This window comes from Mytilus galloprovincialis, chromosome 12, assembly GCF_965363235.1.
Source record: "Mytilus galloprovincialis chromosome 12, xbMytGall1.hap1.1, whole genome shotgun sequence".
Classification (NCBI taxonomy): domain Eukaryota; kingdom Metazoa; phylum Mollusca; class Bivalvia; order Mytilida; family Mytilidae; genus Mytilus; species Mytilus galloprovincialis.
Window position 1 is genome coordinate 8,433,517 of NC_134849.1, and position 26,499 is coordinate 8,460,015.

The following is a 26,499-nucleotide window of genomic DNA, read 5'->3' on the forward strand; positions in this document are numbered from 1 at the left end:
AAGCAACAAGGCTCTCTTTTAGAAGGGCAAATATCCACTTCTTGATATGGGACAAGCTATGACTTAACACGGCCTCAGCTTAGGCTGGCAAAACTGCTGTTGGACATCATAGTAATTTCGGGAAGATAATTAATATTGCTGAACTAAAAAAAAAATTAAATTAAATATATGATTGTATTTATGATGTTTATTTTAATTCAAATACTACTGGAGATTATTTTTATCCTTTTTCATCAGTAGTGGGGCGAGGTGGCATTATTAAATAATGGTTATTTCTCGCATAAAGTGAGGCAAGTTTGCCTATTTTCATTAATGGTGCAAGTTTGTTAACTACTGTAGAGTATGGTGCGAGATGTGATGGATTCGAATATTCAGTAAAGAAATAGAAAAAATTATCGATATCCTGTCTTATGGAGCTCTTAAACTAAATTTCTATTTTTATTGTAGTGATTTTTAACGACTTCACCAAAAGAAGAAAAAATGGCACCCCAAAAGAAAACTGTAAGTTGAAATGTTGGTTTTAGCACAATCATGTATTAAAAAAAGGAAAGGGACAATGATCTACAAACAAATATGACAAAAAGTATTAAGATATAAATGTTGAGCAACACAAAAACACCACAAATTCTGTCTGATCTATGGTTCTATGGAAGGTCGAGCATATGTGCTCTAAGGCAGCAACCATTTGATTTTCGGGGAAGGGGGGGGGGCGGTAGTTTATACTGATCTCTTTGTTATTTTAAAAGTACAAGATTTTATATTTACTGTTAAAGGTAATTTTTAAATAAACTTCAGGCTTATTCTTCGCTAAAAAATATTTCAGAACTAAGGTATATTATGGATAGCTATATGTCCACAACCGAAATAGAAAATAAGAATTAAATTGTTTGCCTTGCAGAAAAAGAACATTGAGAACATCAATTCTCGACTTGGTCTTGTTATGAAGAGTGGCAAGTTTGTACTTGGATACAAACAAACCCTGAAGACCCTCCGTCAAGGCAAAGCTAAACTGGTGATCATTGCTAACAACACACCTCCATTAAGGTATGTTATTACTGGATAAGTAAACATTCGACTCTATATTATTAAGCTAAAATGTTTTAAGTGTTTTTATATCAACTGTCAAATCAGAAAAGCCTATAGTGAAACTTGTAGAGATGGTTTCATTTTTGTAAGATGATGAATTTGTTTATTTAACAGTCTGCACTGTTAGCCACTAGTCCGATGCCCCAGATTAGCAAAATTTCATTTGGACTAGTAAGTTTTTGCAAAACATTTGTTTGGTCAAACAAGAAAAATGTCAGAATATTGGTCTTCGGACTAGTAGTTGAAAAAGTTTTTGGTGCAGACTGAAATTTAATTTTACAGTTGGTAATTAATACCAACTTTTTATGGATCTTTTCAATTTTTGAAGGATAAGTGATAGCTAAATAATGGTTCCATTAAGTAGGTGGAACTCCTCGATTAGTTTTGTAAGATCATAAGTTTTGGCAGGTATTTCATTGTATCATATAAGTTTATATAGGTAAATAAAATCTTTATAAGTAATAACCTTTTCCCATATAAAAAATACATCTCAAAGAAATGGACATCACTGAAGTTTTGTATTGCTTCATTGACAAATTATAATTGTACAAGAAAAAATTTGGTTTATTATCTCCCTTATATTTTTGTGTACACTATAAAATTATATTATGTTTAATGTTTTGATTCAAATAAAAATTGAAAATTAAAAATCTACGGGAATGAAGTATAGGGTTAAAATTCAAATGGATCCATTAGTTTGGGAAAGGAAGGAAATTTTACACAAGTTCAGACTTGTGTACTGATAGAGATTGAATCCGGAGCCATTATTTGAAATGGTGAAGATGGATTCATGATCTTTCAGATGTTTTCTTTTCTGTTCAAAGCTTGTTTATATGAAACAGCTGTATGACTGATGTCTAACCTAGGACAAGCCAAGTGTGTAGACCTCATTATGGTAAGCAAATCAAAAGGTTTATTCAGAACAACATAAATAAAGACTTGGGGAGTTTATTTATGCTTGTACAATGTACTTGTTTACAGCATGATAGGCTCAAACTTTATTGTACAGATAGTAAAAAGGTTATCTTTCTTTACTGTTCCTCTTGTCCTTGAGGATATTTAATTATGAATGTGGATTCAGGATATAAAATTGATACATCCTGTGAAATATAGTTTTCAGGTAATTTGACCTTGACCTTATCCTTCAATGGTCAACAATTAAATTTGATAATAAGGTCTGCATCTCCGTTTCTATATTTCATTTTTTAAAGCAATATGTCAACTTTATTTTGTGTATTTGGATTAGTTATTTATATTATTTTAACAGGTTTCTTCTGGTCCTGATCTTGTTTTAATAATTAATTGGTTGGTGTCAATTTTCTGTTACACCGAAATCAAGACTTTCAGCATGAAATTTAATATTAAAAGTAAACTATTTGAAACATATCAAAATGTGCATTCTTGTTTAAAGAAGTTCTAGTAACCTCAATACTTTATTACAGCTTACACAGTAAAATTGCAACTTAAAAATGTAATATTACCAAGAAATTAATAAAATCTAATTATTTTCACAGGAAAAGTGAGATAGAATACTATGCTATGTTGGCCAAGACAGGTGTCCATCATTACACAGGAAATAATATTGAACTGGGAACTGCCTGTGGTAAATACTTCCGAGTGTGTACCTTAGGAATCACAGATCCAGGTTAGTAGCACCATGATATATGTAATAATAAAACTGGATACTCCTAGTAGAAAAACCATTTTACACTAAAATCATTGATTTTTTGCGATATTGAGAAAAATTCTGTTTAATTCATATAAAAAACCGAAAAATGCGAGCAAGATATTGCGATTATTACCCTCTCACACTTTTTGCAATAATTCTGGATTGACAGTATATTTAAAAATAAAACTGGGAACTCCTTATGCTTAATTCAAATATTAAGGTTTCTATATCTAGGGCAACTTTAAACTGAAAAACACAAAGTTACAATAACTGAAGTTTTATACAATTTGGATTAAGATTTGCATGCTAAAGAAACAAAAAATGGAAAACTTTCTGCTGGTTTCAATTTTACAAATTTAGTTCAGTATCAACTTTCTTAATGAAATAGTGAAAGGGAATGGAGGGAGTTTAAGACAAGTGTTGTGCAATATGTTGAGCACAAAATCTTAGTTACCTAAGGCATACATAAATTTACATAACTGATTCGACTACCATCAATAACTGTTCCAATTGTATACCAGATGTATAGTAATGTTCTTATAGGTTTATAATTTACTGGCCCTGTACATAATTTAACTGGTTATTTCTATTTGTAGGAGATTCAGATATCATCAGGAACATGCCAACAGACACCCAACAGTAATCGGACAATAAAATATTATTTTCTGGTCAAAATTTGTTTTGTTAATAGAGAAAAGATGTGGTATGATTGTCAGTGAGACAACTCTCAACCAGAGATGATCACATCAAAAGACATATAATTTTAAAAGTTGCTGTATGGCCTTCAACAATGAGTAAAACATTTACTCCATAGTAAGCTTTAAAAGGTGTGGAAAAGAAAAGTTAAACAAGAAAACTAACTTTAATATTGGTATCAAAGGAGTTTCAGTGGATACAGTTTAGTTTGATCTTTTATATGAGGAATTAAAGTTCCTTTGTGAACACTCACATACCCCATGCCCCCACACTGTCACTGGGCAAACAAAATCTGACAAGATTCCCAAGTTCAAAAACTCACAACTCTATAAAAGTCAACTGATAAAAAAAATTCTTGTGGATATGCATATTAACCTATGTCCCTGATAACTAGAAAGTTTCATGAAATTCTGTTGCATGGTTGTAATGACGAGTTGTTGCAGTAGTGGAATGATGCCAATAAGTTGAAAGGTGCACACAAAACTCCTAGAAAACCTACATAGTATGTCCTTATTGTCTACAAAGTTTCTCGAAATTCTGTTGTGTGGTTTCAAAGATGATGCAGTGGTAGATTTGGCCAATAAGTACAAAGGGGCACAACTCAGAGAAAAAAAGTCATCTCTATTTCCTGTCGATATGCACATCTAAGTTTAATGAAATTGGTTATGTGGTTCAAAGGAGTTGCTATGACGAACTTTTGTAGTAGTAGATTGAGGCCAATAAGTTCAAAGGTGCAGAACTTGCAAGAAAAATATTTGAATCCTATTTCCTGTAGATGTGCACACAGTATTTCTTACCTACAAAGTTTCATGGAATTCTGTTAGTATATTGAGGCTAATAAGTTCAAAGGGATATAACTCCTAGAACACAAATTGAATGCTATTTTCCTGTCGATATGCACATTTAGATAAGATAAGATAAGATATTTTTATTTCCAATTATGGGCCCCAAAGGGCATAAACATTACAACATCAATAATTTTTTCATAATACAATACAAACAATGAGATAAAAAAAAAAAAAAAAGTTAAACGAGAACTATTTAAGTTCTTAAAGAATACGTAGATAAAGAATCTATAGTATGTTGGTTTTTTTTAATACTAATGCATTTTATTACAAGTGTGGTTGATATAGATAACAAACAAGTAGCCCAAAAAGAAAAATAGATATCCACATATGTATAGTACACAAAAAGTTGGATCAATTAAATATATAATAATTAGCCAAAAAGAAAGTAGAAATTAAACATGTCCATGACTCATCCTGTGTCAGCAGCAAATAGGAAAGCATTATGGTTTCCTAAAGGTAGCTGACATCAGGGGACGATACCTTATGGGCCATAGGCATGTAAAATGTGTGTAAATGTCTCTTTCCTACCTGTATCAAAAGCAAACAAGGAAGCATCATAGGTAACTTGAATGCAGTTGATACCAGGGGACGATGCCTCAAGGATATAAGAGAACATTTGAATAAATAATATATCTTAACATTTATTTTTTTTCTCTTAATCGGCTAGTATGTTTGTGATATTCAGATGAGTATAATTTTCTATGTCCAATCAAATGTATATACACACATAGATTTCCTTTAACTAATCTTCACTAAGGAAGATGTTTGTATATAAAATTACATATTATTTTAAGTAACTCAACATTTTCTACACTAAATAACCAGATAATTTTGCTTTGACTGTTCATATGATTAAAATAAGAATTATATTGTGCAATACTAGCTAACATACAATTTCTATCATCCTCAAATTTGTTACAATCAAATAGAAAATGAGCCTCATCTTCGACAGTATTGGAAGAACATTTATTACATATTCTGTTAATTCGGGGAATACCCTGATATCTACCTAATTCTATTTGTAATCTATGAGAAGATACACGTAATTTAGTAAAACTTCTTCTAAGTTCAAAATTCTTGATCAATGTTAGATATTTTTCAAAACCAAAATTTGTTTTATATAAAAGGTAGGTTTTCAGTTTACTGTCTGAAAATTTATCTATTTGTTTTTTCCAACAGCTAATAAACAATATTGATAGCTTGGTTTGTATATATTTCTTAAATTTGTATAAGGATTCACAAAATGGAGCATTTATGGCATTTGTATAGTCAATACCAAGTATTTTAAAAACAACATTTATTGAACCATACCATGATGTTATATTCATGTGATGTAGTGTCTTTGATTGTGTATATGCCTCTTTTAATAGAGGAAAATAAGTGTTGAAGAAGATATGAAAAGCAATTGAGGTCAATAAGTTTAAAGGGGCATAGCTCCTTAAAAAAATTGAATCCCGAGTTTTTGTAGATCTGCGCATCTACATAGCATGTCCAAATTATCTACTATGTTTCACAAAATTGTCATGTATATAGTGGTTTAAGAGAAGTTATGATGACAAGCTGTATATTGTGGCCAATAAGTTCAAAGGAACGCAACTCGTAGAACACAAATTGAATCATAATCCTCTTGGATGTGCACATCTACATAGTATTTCCTTATCTACAAACTTGCATAAAATTGTGTTTTGTGGTTTAAGAGAAGTTATGACAAGCTGTTGCAGTAGTATAGTGCGGACAATTAGTTCAAAGGGGCGTAACTCCTAGAACACAAATTGAATCATAATTTCCTATCGGATTTGCACATCTACATTGTATTTCCTTAAATTATTATCTACTAACTTTCGTGAAATTCTCTTAAATGGTTTGAGAAAAGTTACTATGATAAGCTGTTGTAGGAGTATAATGAGGCTAAGTTCAAAGGGGCGTAACTCCTGGAACAAATAGAATCTTAATTTCCTGTCGATATGCACATATTAGTCTGTCCTTATTATCTACAAAGTTTCATAAAATTCTGCTGTCTGGAGATGCTATGACAAGCAATCGTAGTGCTATTAATCGTAGACTCGACAAAAAAAGGAGGAAAAAAATCAAATTGAATAAAAATATTCCTCTCGATATTATAGGGTTATTACATGAATATTGGGGAATATTGTCCCGAGTAGAATTGTATATTGCACGAGCTTGTGAGTGCAATATATGTTCTACGAGGGACAATATTCCCCAATATTCATGCAATAACCCTTTTATTGTATAGCAATATCATATTTGAAAGTTAAAAAGTGGTTTAAACTAAGATTTTGTCGTTGATGATGTCATGAATTTTGAAGATTTATTGCACTCGTGCAATATTAGAATTTATTGCACGCTTACGGTTACTTTCTATGGGAAATATTATATTGCTATGCAATAATATCATTTGATTGTAAGGGACTTAGGTCCAAGTTTGGTAAATCCAGGATAGTTTATGACTAATAAATGTTTTAAAAACTACAGACTGCTTGTAATGTTTACTGTAAGAAAGTAAAATACAGATAAACAGGTACAAAATTTTAACAAAATTTCCTTTTGGAAACTAGCTTTTAATCATAAAGTTTAACAAGATTTTGTCCAAGTTTGTTACTAATCCAAGTTATTAAAATTTAAAAAACTTAAACATCAGAGGGAATGTATTGATTCCGCAGAAAAACAAGATCCATTTATAAGTATTTTACAAACTTTTCTTTTTGGATACTATTTTATGATCAGAAACAAGTTTTTGTACAAATGAAGGAAAGTTTAAAAAAGTTATTAAAATTTTTAAATCTTGAACCACAGAGTGAATTTAATGTTTCCTGTCAGAAAACTAAGTAAAATATCAGAAAAAGGGAATGTCATTTTTACAAAATTTATTCCTTGATACTATCTTATGATTATAAACATGCTTCTGTCCAAAGTTTGGTAGAAATCCAGGTTAGTTTAAGAAAGTGATCAAAATTTCAAAAACTTTAATCAAAGAGTGAATATTTGTGGACGCCGCCGACGACGGAATGTAGGATCGCTATGTCTTGCGCATTTTCGGACTAAAGTCGAAGGCTCGACAAAAATGAATCCTAAGTTCTTGTAGATATGCATGTCTATATAGTATGTCCTTATTATTTACTGAGTTTATTGACATTCTGTTGTGTGGTTAAAGATAAGTTTTGAAGAAATTTGGGTTCATACATCGCCAAAATATTATAATAATCAACAGAAGAAGAACAATCCGTTTTATGTTGGCTTAGTACTGTTTCTTAGTTGTGTGACAGACATGTCTTTTGAGAGGTAATTTATTACCATTACTTCTTTAAATGAACAATGCTAAAGTGGAAATTTACAAGACTGGTACAATATCGTATATTGAAATCGTATTTTTGACTATCCAGTTGAGCTAACATTTAAAGTTATTAATGTACACTTTTTATTTACCATGCTACGGATCACTTGAAAAAGATAATTGGTAATTCATTCAATTTGGCATTCTTTTCTTAAATGTTTTCTTAACACTACAAAAATAGTATTGAAGTGCATATACGTGTAAATAATTGAAGAAACCATTTACTATATAAGTACATAGATGAGATAAACTGAGCTGGACTTGTATTTTTTATGGGAAATTCAGAATCCGAAATAGAGTAAGTATGGTTATACCTTGGATTTTTTAATGTTCTGTTGTAATAAACGTATAAAAATATAAGGAGATGTGGTATGATTCTCAATTTGACCACTATCCACCAAAGTTAAATTAATGTGAACGTAAGCAACTATAGGCAACCGTAGAAACTTCGATTGAGATAAATGCATATATATTTCTGACATGCCTAGGTAGGCTGCGTTGATTCTGGTTTTAGCACACTTAATCTACTATAAATGACTGCATCATTGTCAAAGGAAATTGATTTAAATTTGGGTTGTTTTTACATGGTCTTCTTAAAACGGGTTGCAATACTAAATTACAATGCAACGAAAACTATGAGAACGTTTTCAAACAAGTTTAGTACGATTTAACTTTTTTTACATATTGAGTGAACTGATTTGATGTTTAAATGTAACAAATACAGCCTAGATTCTATAAAAAAAAACAAAAAAACAAGGGGTAACATTGAGTAGGAAAATTTTGTTTCTAATAAAATTACGTATTTAGTACTGTCCTGTCAACTTGAATGATTTGCCATGCTGGTCGTACTCATGGTACTATGTTGGTTCAATGATTATTTGTAGTTTAAATCGAGCCTACGACAAAAGTCGCAGAAAGCTCGACAAAAGGAAAGTGATCCGGCGGCGGCGGTGTTAGCTCACTTCTTAAAAGCTTTATATTTTAGAAGGTGGAAGACCTGGATGCTTCATAATTTGTATATGGATGCCTCATGTTACGAAGTTTCCGTCAGTCACATGCCCAATGTCATTTTCATGGTTCAGTGACTACTTGAAAAAAAGTTGATTTTTTTGTAATGTTAAATTCTCAATTATTGTAAGTAATAGAATAACTATATTTAGTTGATGTGTACCTTACAAGGTCCTCATACCCGTCAGACAGTTTTCACTTGACCTCGACCTCATTTCATGGATCAGTGAACAAGATCAAGTTTTGGTGGTCAAGTCCATATCTCAAATACTATAAGCAATAGGTTTAGTATGGAAGGACTGTAAGGTGTACATGTCCAACTGGCAGGTGTTATCTGACCTTGACCTCATTTTCATGGTTCAATGGTTATAGTTAAGTTATGTGTTTTGGTGTGTTTTTCTTATACTGTATGCAAAATAGGTCTACTATACTTGGTGTATGGAATGATTGTAAGGTGTACATGTCTAACTGACAGGCGTCATCTGACCTTGACCTCATAGGGTCAACTATATGTGGTGTATGAAAATATTTTATGATGTATATGTCAGTCGCGCAGGTTTGACCTTGACCTCATTTTCATGGTTCAGTGGTAAAAGTTAAGTTTTTGATGTGTTTTTTTTTTCTATTACTATTTGCAATATAGTAAAACTATATTTGGTGTATGGAAATATTTCATGATCTATATGTCATTTGTGCAGGTTTGATATTTTGACCTTGGCCTCATTTTCACGGTTCATTGCTCATTTCTCAGTGTTAAGTTTTTGTGTTTTGGTCTGTTTTTCTTAAACTATAAGCAATAGGTCAACTATATTTGTTGTATGGAAGAATTGTTAGCTGTACATGCCTGCCTAGCATGGTTTATTTGACCTTGACCTCATTTTCATGATCAATGTTTAGTTTTCTTGGTTTATGTTAAGGTTATGTGACTGTCCCTTTGGTATCTTTCGTCCCTCTTTTGTAATAAAGCTTTGTATTATAATTAGGACTATCAACACAATATCAATGATAAGTAAAGAAGGCGAGACATTTCAGCGTGAGCACTCTTGTTTCAACATCCGACAGAAATATTATTTAAGAAATCGATTTTTTTGGAAAGTTTGATACACCTTTGAATTTCGTTCAACCCTTGCACTACCTCATATGTTTCTTTACTAATCATTTTTTTTGCCATTATTGTATATTCCTCAAACCCCACCTAGACGCTCATAAACATAATAATCTTGTTATTTACCTTACTAAATTTTCAGACATACCGAAGAAGAGAATGTAAGGGAAGCAAGGAAAAGACCAACTGGGAAACCGAGAGCCAATCAAAATGAGCCACTAATTGAAGAACCAGAGGACCGCCGTGGTTCTCCCATAGAGGAGCTCCGGAAACAACGAGGGCCTGTGATTGAGGATGTTACCGGACCAACGCGTTCAGAATCAAGAAACGTCGACAAACAATCAAATGTTTCGAAAAGACCACTTCCTCCGAACACAAGACTATTTGATGAGAGACAAGCAAATATTAATACGAAAGTTGGACCAAGCTCGTTAAGCAATCATGGTCCAAGTGAAGATGATTATCAGACAAACAATCAATATACTACCTCAGAAACACGTTCATGGCAATACAATTCATGGAGAGATTCGGGACAAAAACCCTTAGAGAAAGGGGGCAATGTTAGAGATTATAGGTATCGTCCATCGTCGCATAAATTAAATTCACAAAAGACTGTTTTAACAAGACCTGATAAAAACAACAGTTTAAGAGAGAAACCAGCAGAAAGACCAAGAAGATATGTATTGGTTAAAAAAAAGATGGACGACAATTTTGACAATTCTATTCCTAGAAAGTACAAAACGGACGAGGAATCAAAATTTACCGAACAAAATACGAAAACGGACAAAGAATCAAAATCAGACGGCCAAAATATAAAAACGAAACCAAACATTGAAAAGACAAAATCAGCTGTAGAAACGAACAACAAAAGTACCGATGGTTCTACTAATGAAACTGTAGGAGGAGTACAAATGTGGATGCCATGAATAGACGAATTAACACCTCACTAGAATGTCCGTTTTTTTTTCTTTAAATATAGATACTTTTTTTTTTAAATCTGCTTATTTATTGTTAAGAAATCCCTAAGCATTTGCTTTTTATTTGTACAAAGGAAAACGATATCAGAGAGACCGCTTGGTTGATCACGAGTGAACGTTGTCCATGTTTATAGGCAAGGTAAAGGTTCATGATCCTATACCGATCAGTTGTCCTTTACATACACAGATGATACATATAACTGACTTGAACCCCTAGCCAAATCTAAGGTGACCTGTCACCATGCCCTCTTGATGTTTCCAAAATTTGACTTAAAATCAACTTTTACACTTGATGATTAGGGGCAATATTGCATTCACCATCTATGTCCGTCCGATAAACCGATAAATATTGTCGTCACACTTTTCTCGGTTTAAAAATTCCACATTGCGAGCAGTAATGTCCGTTTATTCAGTCCTCAAATCTGCCCATCCAGTCCCAGGGCTAAGCGATGGTCATACCGTGTACATGGACACACTTCCTACATGCTACCATCATGCACGGACACTGAACTACAAGCTCTTGACTAACATGGAACAGGCACTTAAAGAATGAGGCGGGGTACGTTTATAAGCTTTTTTTCAGATGAAGGCAAAAAAGCTACAAAAAAGGGAGGCAGTTGAAAAACAAAATCTGAAGACAATACTGTTATCGAAAAGAAAACATATGAAAAGACAAACAATAGTTCATTAAATGTCACGATTAGAAAATTAAAAGCTAAGATAAATGCGAAAACCGTTGATAAACAGTCTCATTGGTTGTCATTGTTGATGTGGTTCATAGATTAAACCGTTGGTTTTCCAGTTTAGATGGTGTTTGCATTAGTCATGTTTTGGGTCCTTTATAGCTTGCTGTTCAGTGTGAGCCAAGGCTCCGTGTTGAAGACCGTACCTTGACCTACAAAGGTTAACTTTTACAAATTTTGACTTGGATATATGAAGAGTTGTTTCATTGGCATTCATATCACATCTTCTTATATCTATCAATACTATTGCGGTAAGGTGTAGGAGGATTCTCAACAAGGATCTTTTGAAGGATGTAATCAATCTAAATCAAATAAATATATAAGGTCACTCCAACATATAACTACGATATCAACTTTATACAAATAAATAGGTGAATGACTATATATACCTGTTCACATTTACATATCATAAAATTAATGTCACTTATCACAGAGAATCTAAACATTAAAATACACCTTTATGTCATAACAAACATATACCTATCTGTTGATGAAATCTACAACAAGATGGTAAGTAAATTATACCTTAAACTAATTTGAAATACTGCGGTAGGATATATAACGGATTCCTTTCACTTTTATTACTGAAAAGTACATATTAACATATTTGATGGCTATGCATATATACTATAGTCGAAATGACTAATTGAACTATTAGTACATGTAATGTTGTCTTGTAGTATTGTACAGATGTCTAAAATGTATTCGTGTACTTATCTCTTTATTTAAAAATATATACCTTTGTGAGGGTAAGATTTCTCCGAGAGTACTAGCTAGGGGACTCTATAAAAACTAATACGGCAATGATTATGTGTAATCAAGGTGAAATGAACTATTCTGATGCTGCAGTTGAACATAAGTCTGTATGTCTGTCTGTCTACATGAGTATTGGTTAGTCTACTGGATTTCCTTTGTATGAATTCGTGCTTTTTTTTTGTTGACAAGAATAACATGAATAAGGGATAATAATCCTTTGCTTAATTTTGTATACTATTCATTGTTTATCTCTGAATAACCATTAAAACATTATACTTCATGTTAATATGCAGATTTATTTGCAACCAGCAATCAAAGAAATGGAGCATAAAGACAGACACCTTGCAACCCCGCCTCAACAAAATCAAACGAAAAATAGAAAACGAAAACCGCGATGACACCTCAGAACTCTTATATGAGGGAATACAATTTTATATTATTACAAGTTCTACACACAGAAGTCAACGAAACAATGTACAGTATGGTATTTCATTTTTCTTTCTCAAATCTATTCTTACTGCAAGAACAGGAAATTTTACACATGTTTCTTGCTATCAATTGTGTTTGATATATCACTTAACATGAAAAGTAACGTTTACTTCCGTTAGGCAATAAAATTCAGCAAAATTAATTCAATATATAAAAAACGAAATTTCATGTAGTTATGAAATACCAACTTAAAAAGAAAACACGTCTTCTATTTTTACACTACATCAGTGTAAATGAATACAAAGTCATTTACATCGTTCAATTTTTATAGTAAATCGCAATGTACCATATGAAACCCCTTTCGTATGCCATAATGCATGGTAAACAAAACATTTCAGACAACTTTTAGTAGTACCTGTCGACGAGAAGAACCGCTTTATACATTGTTTTATTAAGTGTTTCTGTTCACATAGGAATAAAAGAAGATATGGGGTACAAAAGTCAGACACAACAACCCAACGACACAATTTAAAAAAAACAACGTCCCAATTTTGCAGTAGCCTGAGTAGGATCATTATTGAACTATAATATCAAACAAATGACAATAAGTATTTTTAAAAGTTCTAAAACTTTATCATTTAACATAATTATTATTCGGAATTTACACAAAACAACGAATGTACAGTAATTGTTTAAAAAAACTATAAAATCAAGGAAATAATTTTACACAACTAAAATAAGTTGACTTCCGAGTTATGTTTTAAAACTGTCGTACGTATTTTCTTTCAACTTTTTACACTGTTTTAATAAGAGGTCGCGAAGTTATAGCCACCCGTGATTATTTTTTTCTCTGTTTATGTGCATCATTGAATGACATATAGAGTTTCAAAGAAGCCCATCACAAAAGTTAACATTGCAAAGAATGTATATCGTACATCTATTCTTTTACTACCGGTTCTTTTACTCATGTAAAGCTAAGACATATCAATTCGTCCCTGAATAATTATCGTTCATATGCTATTTGTATATTTGTTAAAAGTCTACAGTTACTGTGCGCATTGATTGGTAATCCCCAAAAGTCCCGTGGCATATATTTTATGCATGCATGTTTAGGACGACGAAGTACACAATCACAAGCATTATACAATCATTGCCAATTACTATGATGAAAAAATAATAAATGGTTTTTAACTTTCCGAAGTTTAGATATCTCTGAGGCACAATCGATCCATAAAATGCAATAAAACCAATGTCCCTTTACCTAACATTTTATACTAAGTCAGGCCGATCTTTTTATACATGTTGTTGTTAACCGCAATGGAATGTCAACGAGCATTTTTTGAATTTTTTAATTGAATACCCGATGATTTTGGAAAATAATTTCAGCATAATTTTAAAATTACGTAATAAAAAGAGCACCCGTATACTGACTAGATTGATACATAAGTAATGACATGCAGGAATTTTCTTTATTTATTTTATGGTTTAAAGATTTATTGCTACTTCGGGTATACAAAACCAGTTAACCGTAAAGAAGAATTTAAACTTTGTTGATATTTTATTCAAGAGGAGCGTTTTTGTGCATCTGAATCAGACTGTTTATATAAAAACAACATGTTTGAGATTTAAAGTTATTCCTCGTCTAGGATTTAAACAGCATGGATCTTAAATTAAACGGAAAGCGGGTATGTCTTGATTTATATAGGTAGTTAAAGTAGATACGTAGGTCATTTAGAGCAGCTATAACCCGGCTTTTTGTAATTATATATATATATATATATGCCCCAAAAAGTGACAAAGTCACGGTTAAAAAAAGTGTACATATACGTTTTCTCATAAATATTTGAGATAAAGATTTATAGATATAGTGATCTATAGTTGTTAATTTCTGTGTCATTTTGGTCTCTTGTGGACAATTGTCTCATTGGCAATCATACCACATCTTCTTTTATATATATATATATATATATATTTGTGTTGTACAACTATAATTGTGCGGTCACATCCCACAACCCAACTTTTTTACTCATAAGGATTACACGAAAAAAAAGAAAGAACTAAGAAACATGTGTAAAATTATTGTATATATATACCACATTTTCCTATATCACAGTATATATATTATATGTAAGAATAATCCCCAATGTATTGACGCACGGTGATTGGAAGACGCTTATTTAAATCCTCCTATACTCTGTTTTACAAAGTGTCTTCCGCTACATAAGTTTTTCATAAATAATTTTGAAATGCAAATTATAGCTTTATAACACCCTTTACAACTATTTTACTAAGTAGCTAACGCTTCCTTGGCTTGTCATTAGTAATTCTGACGCACACATAATAAGTTTCTCTCGTTAGGGCTTTACACAGCCGTTAAGCCACATTCCACTGAATTTCATTTTTCAGATTTTCCCGATTTTCCCAAATTTATAAAGTGTCTCCTCAATACGTTTAAAGCAACAGTATTAAAAGATTTTATCGCAAGTCACATAAAATGCATGAGTTCATTCTGACCGCAATAAACTGCGGTTGGTCATCGTCAAATATGATGTCACTAGAACGTGAAGATTTTGAGATTATTGAATATAATAGAAGCCCATTACTATATATATATTAAACAATTTCATAGTTTTTCTAATCAAATAAAAATAAAGTGAATTATATTTTCTTTCCATTACAAAACTAACAGATAGGATCATTTAGATGACTTCATCATAGTCATCTACACAGTGGAATGATGTTCTCGATGCCGAATTGTGAATAAGGACAACAGTAATTAAGACCTGGACGTAAAAGACATAACATTTCTACAAAAACGGTGTTTTTACTAAAAAAATGTTCTACTGCGAATAAACAGAGAAGTGGGTTTACAACCCAAACAACATAATCGAACTAGGGACGATTTAGATCATAATATTTTGTTTAAATAATACATGTCTATTGTCGAAGACTGTGCAGCATTGCTCATGTTGCTGTCAAAATTAAGTCGATGTTGTTTTAAGGAATTAGTTTTGATAATTGCTTGCTATGTTATTTTAACAGAAACCCTACCTCATTTGATAGTGAATAACGGTACACACATTTGGTAAAAGCATTTTCACTTTTATGTCCTTGAAAATTACTTTTTTCATGATAATTATAGACGACAGTCACCAATATTATACAAGTGAAAATGCGTTTTATAATTCAGTTTAAATGCGTATTTTATTTGTACCTATATATTCTTAAAATTTCCTTGTGACACAGGCGGTTTAGTACTTACATAGGATTTATGTCACACTATTTATTAAAAGACTTTTAAATGCGTCTGGCTTTTATGTAAAATTTTAAATTATTTCAATAAATCATATGTTTGTTTGTGTGCTACCGTTACGTAATAACGAGGAAAACAACATCTGATCGTCGTAAATCATTTAAGTTTCACATTTTTGTACTTAGAAATTGTATATTATTATAACGGGTATAAGTAAATGTCTATGTATAAATTCTGTTATTATTTTTTGGTAAACATTTTAGTTACAGTGGTTAAATTTTGAATCTCGTTCCGTTGTTGTCACGTATGCAATTCCTGCCAAATTGTTTTAAATTTATATCAAAGATTTATACTTGCAATGTTTCAGATGAGATAGAAAATCTCAAATATTGAGAGAGTTATGTCCCTTTGAAATCTAAAATATATGGAAAACTGCATAGAAAGCGCTCTCGAGCCTTTATTTCTCTAAGATATTTATAAAAATTGTTGAGATTTATTGATGTGGATGACTTCGGTGCCCCATCTAACCTAGCGTATGCCTGTATGCATGATAAACCTCAAATTCATGTACATAGATATAGAAAAGTGGTATGAGTTGAAAATTTACTATAATTAGCTCGGTGTCAATTCTTAGAATTACCGACCGTGCAAGGGCTGTATAGCTAGTCCAGGTCGTTAAAAACTTCCATTTGTTGTCATTCTTAGTTTTACTTAGGACATTGCACTTCCATACATGTACTTGGTGTGTAAATACTTCTCATGCTCAATGCAGGCTCGCCAAACTAATGAGACAACTCTCCATTCAAGTCACAACCATTATAGGTCAAGGTCTTTAATACGGAGCCTTGGCTCACATCGAACAGCAACGGAGGGACAAAAAATACCAGAGGGAAAGTCAAACTCATAGCTATACAGAAGCCTATCATACAGAAGCTGACTATACAGTATAGGATTTGCTCATTGCTTGTCTCTTGTGGATAGTTGTCTTAATGACGACCATACAACACCTATACTTATTATTATTTTCCACTGCGGTGCTGAAGCAATCAGAATACAAAACAGCTCCTGTTTCTAAACTTTTTACAACTTGATTTTATTTAGCGGCTTGCTGAGGACAACCTCAAGATGCGGGAGCTTCTTGCTGCGCTGAAGACCAATCGGTGTCCTTCGGTAGTTGTCTGCTCTATGGTCGGGTTGTTGTCTCTTGGACGTAAACCCATTTCCATAGTAAATTTTAACATGCCGGATCTGAATTTTTATTAGATTGATGTAAATGACTTTTAATAAGAATGACTCCAACTTGAATATAAAACTTCTGAATATAAGTTGATTCAAATTCAAAATCCTCGTCGTAATAAAGCACATAAAGGGAATATATAGGGTATCACTTATATATTTTGCTTCTCTTTGCATTTTATCAGTGGCTGATCCGGGGGAAAGAGGGGGCGGTCTGGAGGTTGGAACCATCCTTTTTGACGATCAATGCATTTGAATGGGCACATATGGCTGAAATGCCCTTCCCCCTCCTTTATCCTGGGTTGGGAACCCAACCTTTTGAAAATGGCTTGATCCGCCCCTGTTTATAAAGTTGTACACAGTGAAACACAAGGTAGCAATAAGGATCAATTATCTTATTGCATTCCAGTTTATCGACTCAGGTCGTCATACTTTCAAAAATAGTTATCTCACCGCGATAACGAATTAGTGTCATGTCCACCACATCAACAAATCGACCCTATTGGACCAATGATAAACCCTTCAAGCTCAATATAGTAACGAAACCACAGTTATAGGCAACATCAAACATCAAATTATGTACAAACGTATGACATATATGTAAACCTCAGGTGTAAACTCACCTGGGATTGACACTATACAGTATACACTACCATAGTAGATACTATTTCATTTTATAGGACAAATTATACTATCTTTTCTTTATAGTGGAAGAAATTAAACTGAGAGATTACTATCATTTCAATGCGATGTTTTTACTAGATTTTAACGAGATGTTTTTTTCTTGATTTTAACGGTTCTGGTGCAAAGAAACGTCACACTGTGTAATCTTTTATATGTAATTCAAGTATTTGTGAAAATAAATGAGGATTATAAATGCTTTGTTGGTTTTGGTAAAGGGAAGGACAGTAAAGTAGTCAAACGTCATAAGGAAAAGTTGTAAATAGTTAAACATAGGTAAAATGCAATGTAAATATGCAATTAGGATATTTATGTCATGACCATAGGTATACAGGTGATTCATTTCATTGACAAACTTAGGTCGCATCAAAAATAGATGAAATAACTGGAATATTATACGCTATAGTGGTGAAAAGTTAAAATTTAAAATTCGAGTGGATAGAATAACCGTTATTGCAAAATGAGTGATAAAACTGGTCAAGAATTTCGACCACCGAAAAAGTTGTCCATCTCAGGTCAGCAAGATGTCCGACAACGGGTAAGTCTATAATAAAATTTACATTAAACCCAGATCGCTAAAAAGTCTTACTAATCAAATGTTTTAAAGCAGTAGTACTAAATTCAAATGAGTGAATCTCTCGGCGTATTTATTTTTATGGTTGACTGGTGTTTGCTTAACGTCCAGTGGCAAATATGTCATGCATGTTTAGGAAGAGAACAAGTTAACAGTAAACAGAGGCAGGCGTAGAGATGAAATGCCATTGTCAAAAAGGTAAATTTGTTCGGGACTGAAATGTGAGCAACATACCGGGTGCCACATGTGGAGCGAGATTTGCTTACCCTTCCGAAGCACCTGAGATTACCCCAGTTTTTTTTGTTGGGTTCGTGTTGTTCATGCAATCTTTAGTTTTAGGCTATGTTGTGTTTTGTGTACTGTTTTTGACTTCTGTTTTTTTTTCTTTTTTTGCCATTTATTTATTTTCGACTTATGAGTTTGAATGTCCTCTGGTATATATATTTCGCCTCTCTTCATTTGTGGTAGAGATTAGGTGTTAATGTAATATATAAAACAAAAAACGTACTGTTACCAAATTAAATTATTTCTGACGTTTGAATCAACAAAAACGCTCGAGGCGGAGCAATGCACTTGAATATATAAGGATTACTATTAGATTTGTACTTCCCTGAAAGAAAAAAATACAAGATAATCTTTAAAAAAATGTATACTTTGGACCGTGTTTGGTTGGGTGCAGTGTCTATGCGTGTGAGTACAATATGACGTCCAAGCTATAAAAAAATGAAAATAATATGTATTTTTAACAATACTTATTACCTCTACTATGAAAACACGGAAATAGGAAATTACAATAATAAAGCGGAAAGTCGTACCCTGTATACGGTCATTTGTACTTTGATAATGATTATTTCAATAGTATAAACACTTTAATAGGTAGGGAGACCTACTTTATGACTTAGCGGTAATTTTAGGAAACAAAAATCGACTATTTCCGTAATGTTTGTATGAAATACAACACAAATGACACTTTGAAGCATTTGAACTAACAGTTTCATGACACACACACGTTGGCTTGGTGATTTTTTTTTAATTTGATTCCTGGAGTCTCGAATTGCATGGATATTTTACAAAGTCCGATATAAATTTTATATACATGTACTTATAAAAAATATTGAATATTTTATATACATGTACTTTAAGACGTTTAAATGAAAACAACTTAAATTTTGATAAAAATGACAATTTATTACAATTCTAATGGTAGCGATAAATTAAAGGATGATAATTCATGTTCCAATGCAAACAGAGACAAGCATATTAAAAATGACAAAACTGGTCAAGAATATCGACCACCGAAAAAGGTGTCCATCTCCGGTCAGCATGATGTCAGACAAAGGGTAAGTCTACAATAAAATTCTAAATTTGCATTAAGTTAATATTTTAAAAAAATGTTATTATTACTACAAAATAAACGTTTTGAAACAAAACATAAATAAACAAGAATGTGTCCCTAGTACACGGATGCCCCATCCGCACTATCATTTTCTATGTTCAGTGAACCGTGAAAACGGGGTTAAAAACTCTAATTTGGCATTAGAATAAGAAAGTTCATAATATAAGGAACATGTGTACTAAGTTTCAAGTTGATTGGACTTCAAATTCACCGTAAACTACCTCGACCAAAAACCTTTAACCTGAAGCGGGACAGACGGACGAACGAACGGTCGAACGGACGCATAGACTAGAAAACCAAATGCCCACAAATGGGGCATTAAAACAAAAGGGGTTACTCTATCAGTGTATTAATGCCACGGTTGATTGATTGATTGGTGTTTGCTTAACGTCTAGTGGCCATTATCATTTTTATTTAAGTCACTTAGGTATAAAAAATACAAATATAGGAAGCAAAAACATTGGAATTGAAATATAGAGTCTAGCTCTGGTTTGGCAATCCTAAAAAGAAAATAACATCATATCTTTTTTTTTTTAACAACAAATATATTCTTTATTCTAAAGATATCTTGTTACAATTATACTTCACTGTCCAAGCGCCAGAGAAGTATTCCTGTGAAAAAAACTTCTGAGTTGCCAGGAACATACTCAGAATATAATAAACAATATTACATAAACTATTACAATATATGCAAATTATTCTATTAAATCAATTTCTTCAAATTTATGAAAAATACACTTTGAGAAATTATTTTGCTTTCATTCATAACCCTTCTTAATTCCTTTATAAACTATTCATACACATCTATATATTTCAAATTTTGCTCTGAAACATAATATGACTTGAAAATGCAAAAACCTAAAACTGTCAATAAATAGTTAAAACCATAATAACCCTTATCTGATAATAACATCATATCGTCTTCTTCTTCTATATATAATATTACGCAAGTTAAATATAGATTTGAATTTTAATCACATTAGAAGATCTTAGAAGCAATGGTTTTAAAAACGCTCAAAGTTGTTTAATGTGCATCGTGAGAATTAAGAAATACTTATCATTTAAAAAACAAACAGCGGGAACGAAAAATAGAAAAAATAGAAAGACAAAAATTAAATTGATATTTGTTGGTAATGCATTTTAATAATTGAAACAATATGACAAAAACAGATAATAGCTATAGTAACTGTTATAATTTTCTTCAATAAGCACAAGCAGTTAACAAACCTTTTTTGACATCGGACTCGGATTTCTTTTGAACTGAGTTTTTTACTGTGCGTATTCACACGGCTGTGTGTTTGTTTTTTTTCTACATTGGCTAGAGGTGTAGGTGGAGGGTTGGGATATAAAAAAAAAAACCATGTTCATCCCCGCCGCATTTTAGCGCTTGTCCCATGTCAGTAGCCTCTGGTCTTGTTAGTCTTGTTTGATTTTAAATAGTTCATTTATATATTTCGAAGTTTAGTATGACGTCCATTATCACTGAACAAGAACACATTTTTGTTCATAGGGGGCAGCCGTGAAGCACACCTCCGGGTGCGGAATTTTCTCAAGTTAGGAGCCAGTAATTCTTTTTTCGTTTATTGTTCTATCATAGCATATGTTTGTTTGTTCCAATTATTGTTTTGTACAAAAATCTGGCCAATAGTTTTATCATTTGTATTTTTTTACTTTTGTCATTTCAGGGCATTTGATATCTTTGTATGAGGTATGGTTTTTGCTCATTGTTGAAGGCCATATGATGACCTGTAGTCTATAACTTTTACGTCATTTTGTCCCCCTTGGTGGAGAGGTGTTTCGCTTGATAATGCATACCACATCTTCTTATTTTCTATACGAAGAAGATGGTTTCAGATCATGACATTGTAATAGACACAAATCACGCAGTTATTTCTCTTTATTTTTTTCAGAAATATAAAGTTAGTCATGATACGACACCATCACCTACAGATTCTGAAAATGGAAATTATTATAGAAACTTGGCATTCTCAGCCTCGTCACAGGACAATATACCGGCAAATAGAACTTCAACATTAAAATTAAATTTTGATGAAGACAATATAAATCCAGCCAATGATGATGTGTTTGTCATATCACATGCAGATAGTGCTGTGTATTCCGAAAAATCCAAAGCTAAGCGAGTGGAAAGTGCACGGACTTCGCCGTCGGACGAAAATCCAGCTAAATTGAAAATTAGGAAAATATGTTTAATAATAATATGTATAGTGATTATATTAGGACTTATAGCAGGCATAACTGTGATAGTAGTGTTTTATTTTTTAAATTTAGGTAAGTGAAATATTATCTGAAACAAATGTTTGAATAGTACTTAAAGCATATAAAAGATCATAGATTAATTACATCTTACATCAGTAAAAATCCTGTCGAAAGAATCCGGATTTTTTTTTACCGCCTTTGGGTTGAATATTTTACAAACCGGAAGTTACAGACGATGCAAACAAAGTTAAAAAAGTAAAAAGTGAAAAACTGTTTTAAACAGTAAGAAAAGTAACAAAATAGATTAACTGCTCCCCACTATTCATTTAAGTTATACATTACAAGCATTCTAACCAATAAACTTTACTTCCCCGCCATGTTGATTGCTGTGACCAGAAACATAATGACATAATATTTCTGTTGGGATTCATTATTTGGGATCAGTTTTCTTTCTTGCTCTTCTTCTCACTCATTATATCAGATATATATATATATATGGCTAATATATAGCAGGTGTTACCTTTGAAGAAGGACGAATGACAATCAAATTTTGAGGGAAATCAATATTGCATCACATTAGTCATTAAGCGTCAAAGTTTTGTATAGACTATAGTGTACTCACTACGCAAATCCTTGAACATTATGCATAACATTAATCTTGAAGATACATGTACAAATGTATATACACAGGAGAACTACTATAATCTTATGAGAAGCAACATCACACATAAAGCACACATCACACTTAAAGCAAACATCACACATGCATAACATAAGACTAGAAGATACCTGTATATACACAGGTGAACTACTATAACCAAGGATTTGTATAGTATATACAAATCCTTTCTATAACCCTTGAACACATACAATACATTAGACAGGAAGATGCTATCAAAACTTCACACATTAAACACAAATAAGCACCTGCTTGACAATGATAATGCACCAACCAAAAGGAGATGTAGAGTTTATGTTCGAAGAACAGCAATTTAACTACACAAAAAACTTTATAACAACAAAGCTTTAACATTACTGGATATTGCTCTGTTCATTGTACCAATATTGAAATGAAATGGACAGTCATGTATTATGATAATACATGTACTGACAAACAGACATGCAAACTTATATAGCATTGCTGTTTTTTTTGGCATACATGTGTTTTATTTTTTGCTTTGTTCCCAGCAGCTGAAGAAAAGCAAACATTTAACCACAGTAAAATTTCACTGGATTTTACAAGGTTTATCCCTTTTTATACATTTCTTACATACAACTGTTAATTATTGAGTATACCTGAAATAGACCATATGCAATTACAAGCTCAATACATGCCTCCATCAAAAACTTTGTTTTTAGTGAAAACTGTTGTTCCTTAAAAAAAAGCTAATTAAAAAAAATGATATTTATGGCAAACTCTGTAGGATTTATATGGATATAACTTATTATATAAATGTTATCAAAAGCTTCAGCAGTTTAGATTTACCTTAATTATTCTGATAGTTCATAGATCTCAACATATTTCATGCTTTTAATTCCCTAGGAAAAATAATAGTAATGGACTGTAGAAATTCCAATACCATACCAATTCCTTATCAATATATTAATTAATAAAAGCTTAGCAGTATATGCTATACTAACATATTCTGCTTGTTTCAGATCAAAATCCTGAGACAACTACACAAAGTTCTGTCTCTACAACACAAAGTAAGTTATACAATGTTCTAGTCAAAATACCATTAACAGATCTACTAAATTAACAATGTATTTATTATTAGTAAGCATCTGCAGGATTAACGGGGGCAAGGGGTTGGGTTCCAACTATATGTCCACATTCAAATGCATTGATTGTCAAAATAAAAAGGGGGTTCCAACCCCCTGATTCACCACTGGTTTCATGAAAATTGTCTCTTCCATACATGTCTACAAACATGACAGATAATAAACCTGTTTTTCATAGTGCCTTTCATGGGGACCACATATCTGTATATCATGTAAATATATATGAATCTTTACATGTTACAGCCTTGTATATTAACTAATGAAGTAAATGTGAAGTCTGTATTTTCTTACAACATGTATTACAATACATTGACTGTACATGTGCATCACGGTTTTTGCAGTTGAAAAAAAATATGCAGGAGAGTATTGGCAAATCTGTCAATCCCTGCTGATCACTCTTGGTGTTTTCCATTAAAGTTTCTGAGGAATGTTAGAATATGGATAAGTACTATTCTAAATAAGATGAACTAACAAAGTGAATATCAGAAGTATCACATTTGAATTACTGGCCAAATTAGTTTCTATTAAAAGGTGATGTGGTATGATTGCCAACTTTTCTCAATAGACCATGTGACATAGAAATTATCAACTGTTATATAGGCCACTATACAGCCTTTAACAATGAGCAAAGTACATACCAAATAGTCAGCACTAAAAGTCCCAGAAATGAGACAACTGACAGTTGTCTTTTAGTGTTTAACTGTATATTTCATGCACTGTCTATTATTATTGATTACTGTTAGGAGCCTGTAATTCAGTGGTTGTTGTTTGTTTATGTGTTACATTTGTTTTTTGTTCATTTTTTGTATATATATATATGAGGCTGTTAGTTTTTCTCGTTTGAATTGTTTTACATTGTCATTTCGGGGCCTTTTATAGCCGACTACGTGGTTTGGGTTTTTCTCATTGTTGAAGGCTGTACGGTGATCTATAGTTGTTAATTTCTGTGTCATTTTGGACTCTTGTGGAGAGTTTCTCATTGGCAACCATACCACACTTTTTTTTTTTATAGATATACATATATGTACATCATAGTTGTTGTCAAAGTGTGGTGACCAGGATAACATTTTAACACAATTCTTGTTGATCATTTCCCCCTAAAGCAGTACTGAGAAATTTCAAGTGATAAAAAAATGAATTATTTGTCCAATCTAAACTAATAGCAGTAAGGCTTGTCATATTTATAAACAACAGATATCATTTGATTATCAAGTAATGACAAACACCTACATGTATATGATAATATAAAATGCTTTTCCAGTAATTGGGACTTTAATCAACAAATTTTTTTCCTGAATGATTCAAAATTTCCTGTTTATATTAAAATATAAAATGACTCAGATTGAAATTTTCAATTTTCAAAAAAAAGTGCAACTTTTAATTAGAATACTTCCTCTGCAGTATTAATGTTCCATTTCAATAGTGGCACACCACCAGCAGTAGTGCATGAACTGACAGTCATGGCTGTAATGTGTTAGTAGTTCATTAGAAGTCCATCAACTGTCTGTTATTAGTCTGTCAGTAATCTGTCCATAGTCTATCAGAAGTCTGTCAGTAATCTGTCCATAGTCTATCAGAAGTTTGTCAGTAATCTGTCCATAGTCTGTCAGAAGTCTATCAGTAATCTGTCCATAGTCTGTCAGAAGTCTGTCAGTAATCTGTCCATAGAAGTCTGTCAGTAATCTGTCCATTGTCTATCAGAAGTCTGTCAGTAATCTATCCATAGTCTTAAGAAGTCTGTCAGTAATCTGTCCATAGTCTATCAGAAGTATAAGTATTTTGTAAGAAGTCAGTTAGTAGTTTGTCAATAGGCAGTCAGTAGTCCGTCATTAGTCTGTTAGTGATCTATTAGTAACCTGTCTATCAGAAGTCTTTAGGTATTCCGTAAGAAGTCAGTTAGAAGTTTGTCAATAGTCAGTCAGTAGTCTATCATTAGTCTGTTAGTGATCTATTAGTAACCTGTCTGTCAGTAGTCTGTCTTTAGTCTATCAGTAGGCAGTTAGTAGTCTGTCATTAAAGTGGGTCATTAGTCTATCATTAGCTTTGTCAGTATGTCTGTTGTTCCTCAGAAGTCGATCCTTGTCTGTGACAGCAGTCACCCAATAGTCATGATAGTTCATCAGTAGTTTGTCAGTAGTATAATATAACAACAGATTGTTGAACTCTCAGGCAATACAATTTTTTGTGAAAGGATAAACAGTTTTGTCAGATCTATAATGGTTAATAATCAGGTTGACAATAGCAAGGATTTCAATGTACATGTATCTAGAAATGGAATGCTCAAGTGCAGTGTTCTCTCCATGCCCTTAAGAGATCAGGGCCCCACACAGTTTTATTTTTTAACTTATTTCTATCAGTCTTGGCGTTGTGGTATTATTTTTGTCTGCGCTGCTTAAATTTTTAATTAGTGATTGTAAATCGGTAAAATTTTAAAAGCTACTTTTTTAGATATTTAATACAACTTCTTATTCTAAAATGCACCTATAGTAGTTCATCTTTATTATAAAGTACAATCAAGAAAAACAAATTTAAAAGTGTATCCATATTATCATGATAATTTTAAACAAACCCAAAAGGATATAAATTAAACTTGATACATTAAGGATGAGTGTTAGTTTAAAGGGATGACAATTAGCTTGTTTGAGTTTTGTCTATTATATTGTTTAACATGTGTTTCAATGACATGATCTA

The 26,499-nt window shown here is 32.2% G+C and overlaps 2 protein-coding genes and 1 long non-coding RNA gene across 6 annotated transcripts in view; all 3 read left to right on the forward strand.

The window, feature by feature from the left end:
* Positions 1–359: 359 nt before the first annotated feature.
* On the forward strand, positions 360–3,430 carry LOC143055026 (large ribosomal subunit protein eL30-like). The gene is made up of 4 exons (XM_076228160.1): positions 360–501; positions 899–1,044; positions 2,601–2,731; positions 3,352–3,430. Exons 1-4 carry the CDS (start codon positions 481–483, stop codon positions 3,396–3,398), a joined length of 345 nt encoding a protein of 114 aa, XP_076084275.1. The 5' UTR covers positions 360–480; the 3' UTR covers positions 3,399–3,430.
* Positions 3,431–7,107: 3,677 nt separating this feature from the next.
* On the forward strand, positions 7,108–10,536 carry LOC143055027 (uncharacterized). The gene is made up of 2 exons (XR_012971916.1): positions 7,108–7,949; positions 9,907–10,536. It is a non-coding gene; the product is annotated as an uncharacterized LOC143055027 (long non-coding RNA).
* Positions 10,537–14,157: 3,621 nt separating this feature from the next.
* Positions 14,158–26,499, forward strand: part of LOC143055028 (uncharacterized) — a 71,164-nt gene continuing 58,822 nt past the window's right edge. Inside the window, exons 1-3 of one of the 4 annotated variants that reach the window (XM_076228164.1) lie at positions 14,158–14,354; positions 21,720–22,098; positions 23,686–23,733. In XM_076228164.1, coding sequence (XP_076084279.1) covers positions 14,328–14,354; positions 21,720–22,098; positions 23,686–23,733 — 454 coding nt within the window. In that variant the 5' untranslated portion in view covers positions 14,158–14,327. Of the gene's footprint in view, positions 14,355–17,799; positions 18,378–19,561; positions 19,754–21,719; positions 22,099–23,685; positions 23,734–26,499 lie in introns of those variants that run through there. The other 3 variants (XM_076228163.1, XM_076228161.1, XM_076228162.1) reach the window with 3 other exon arrangements.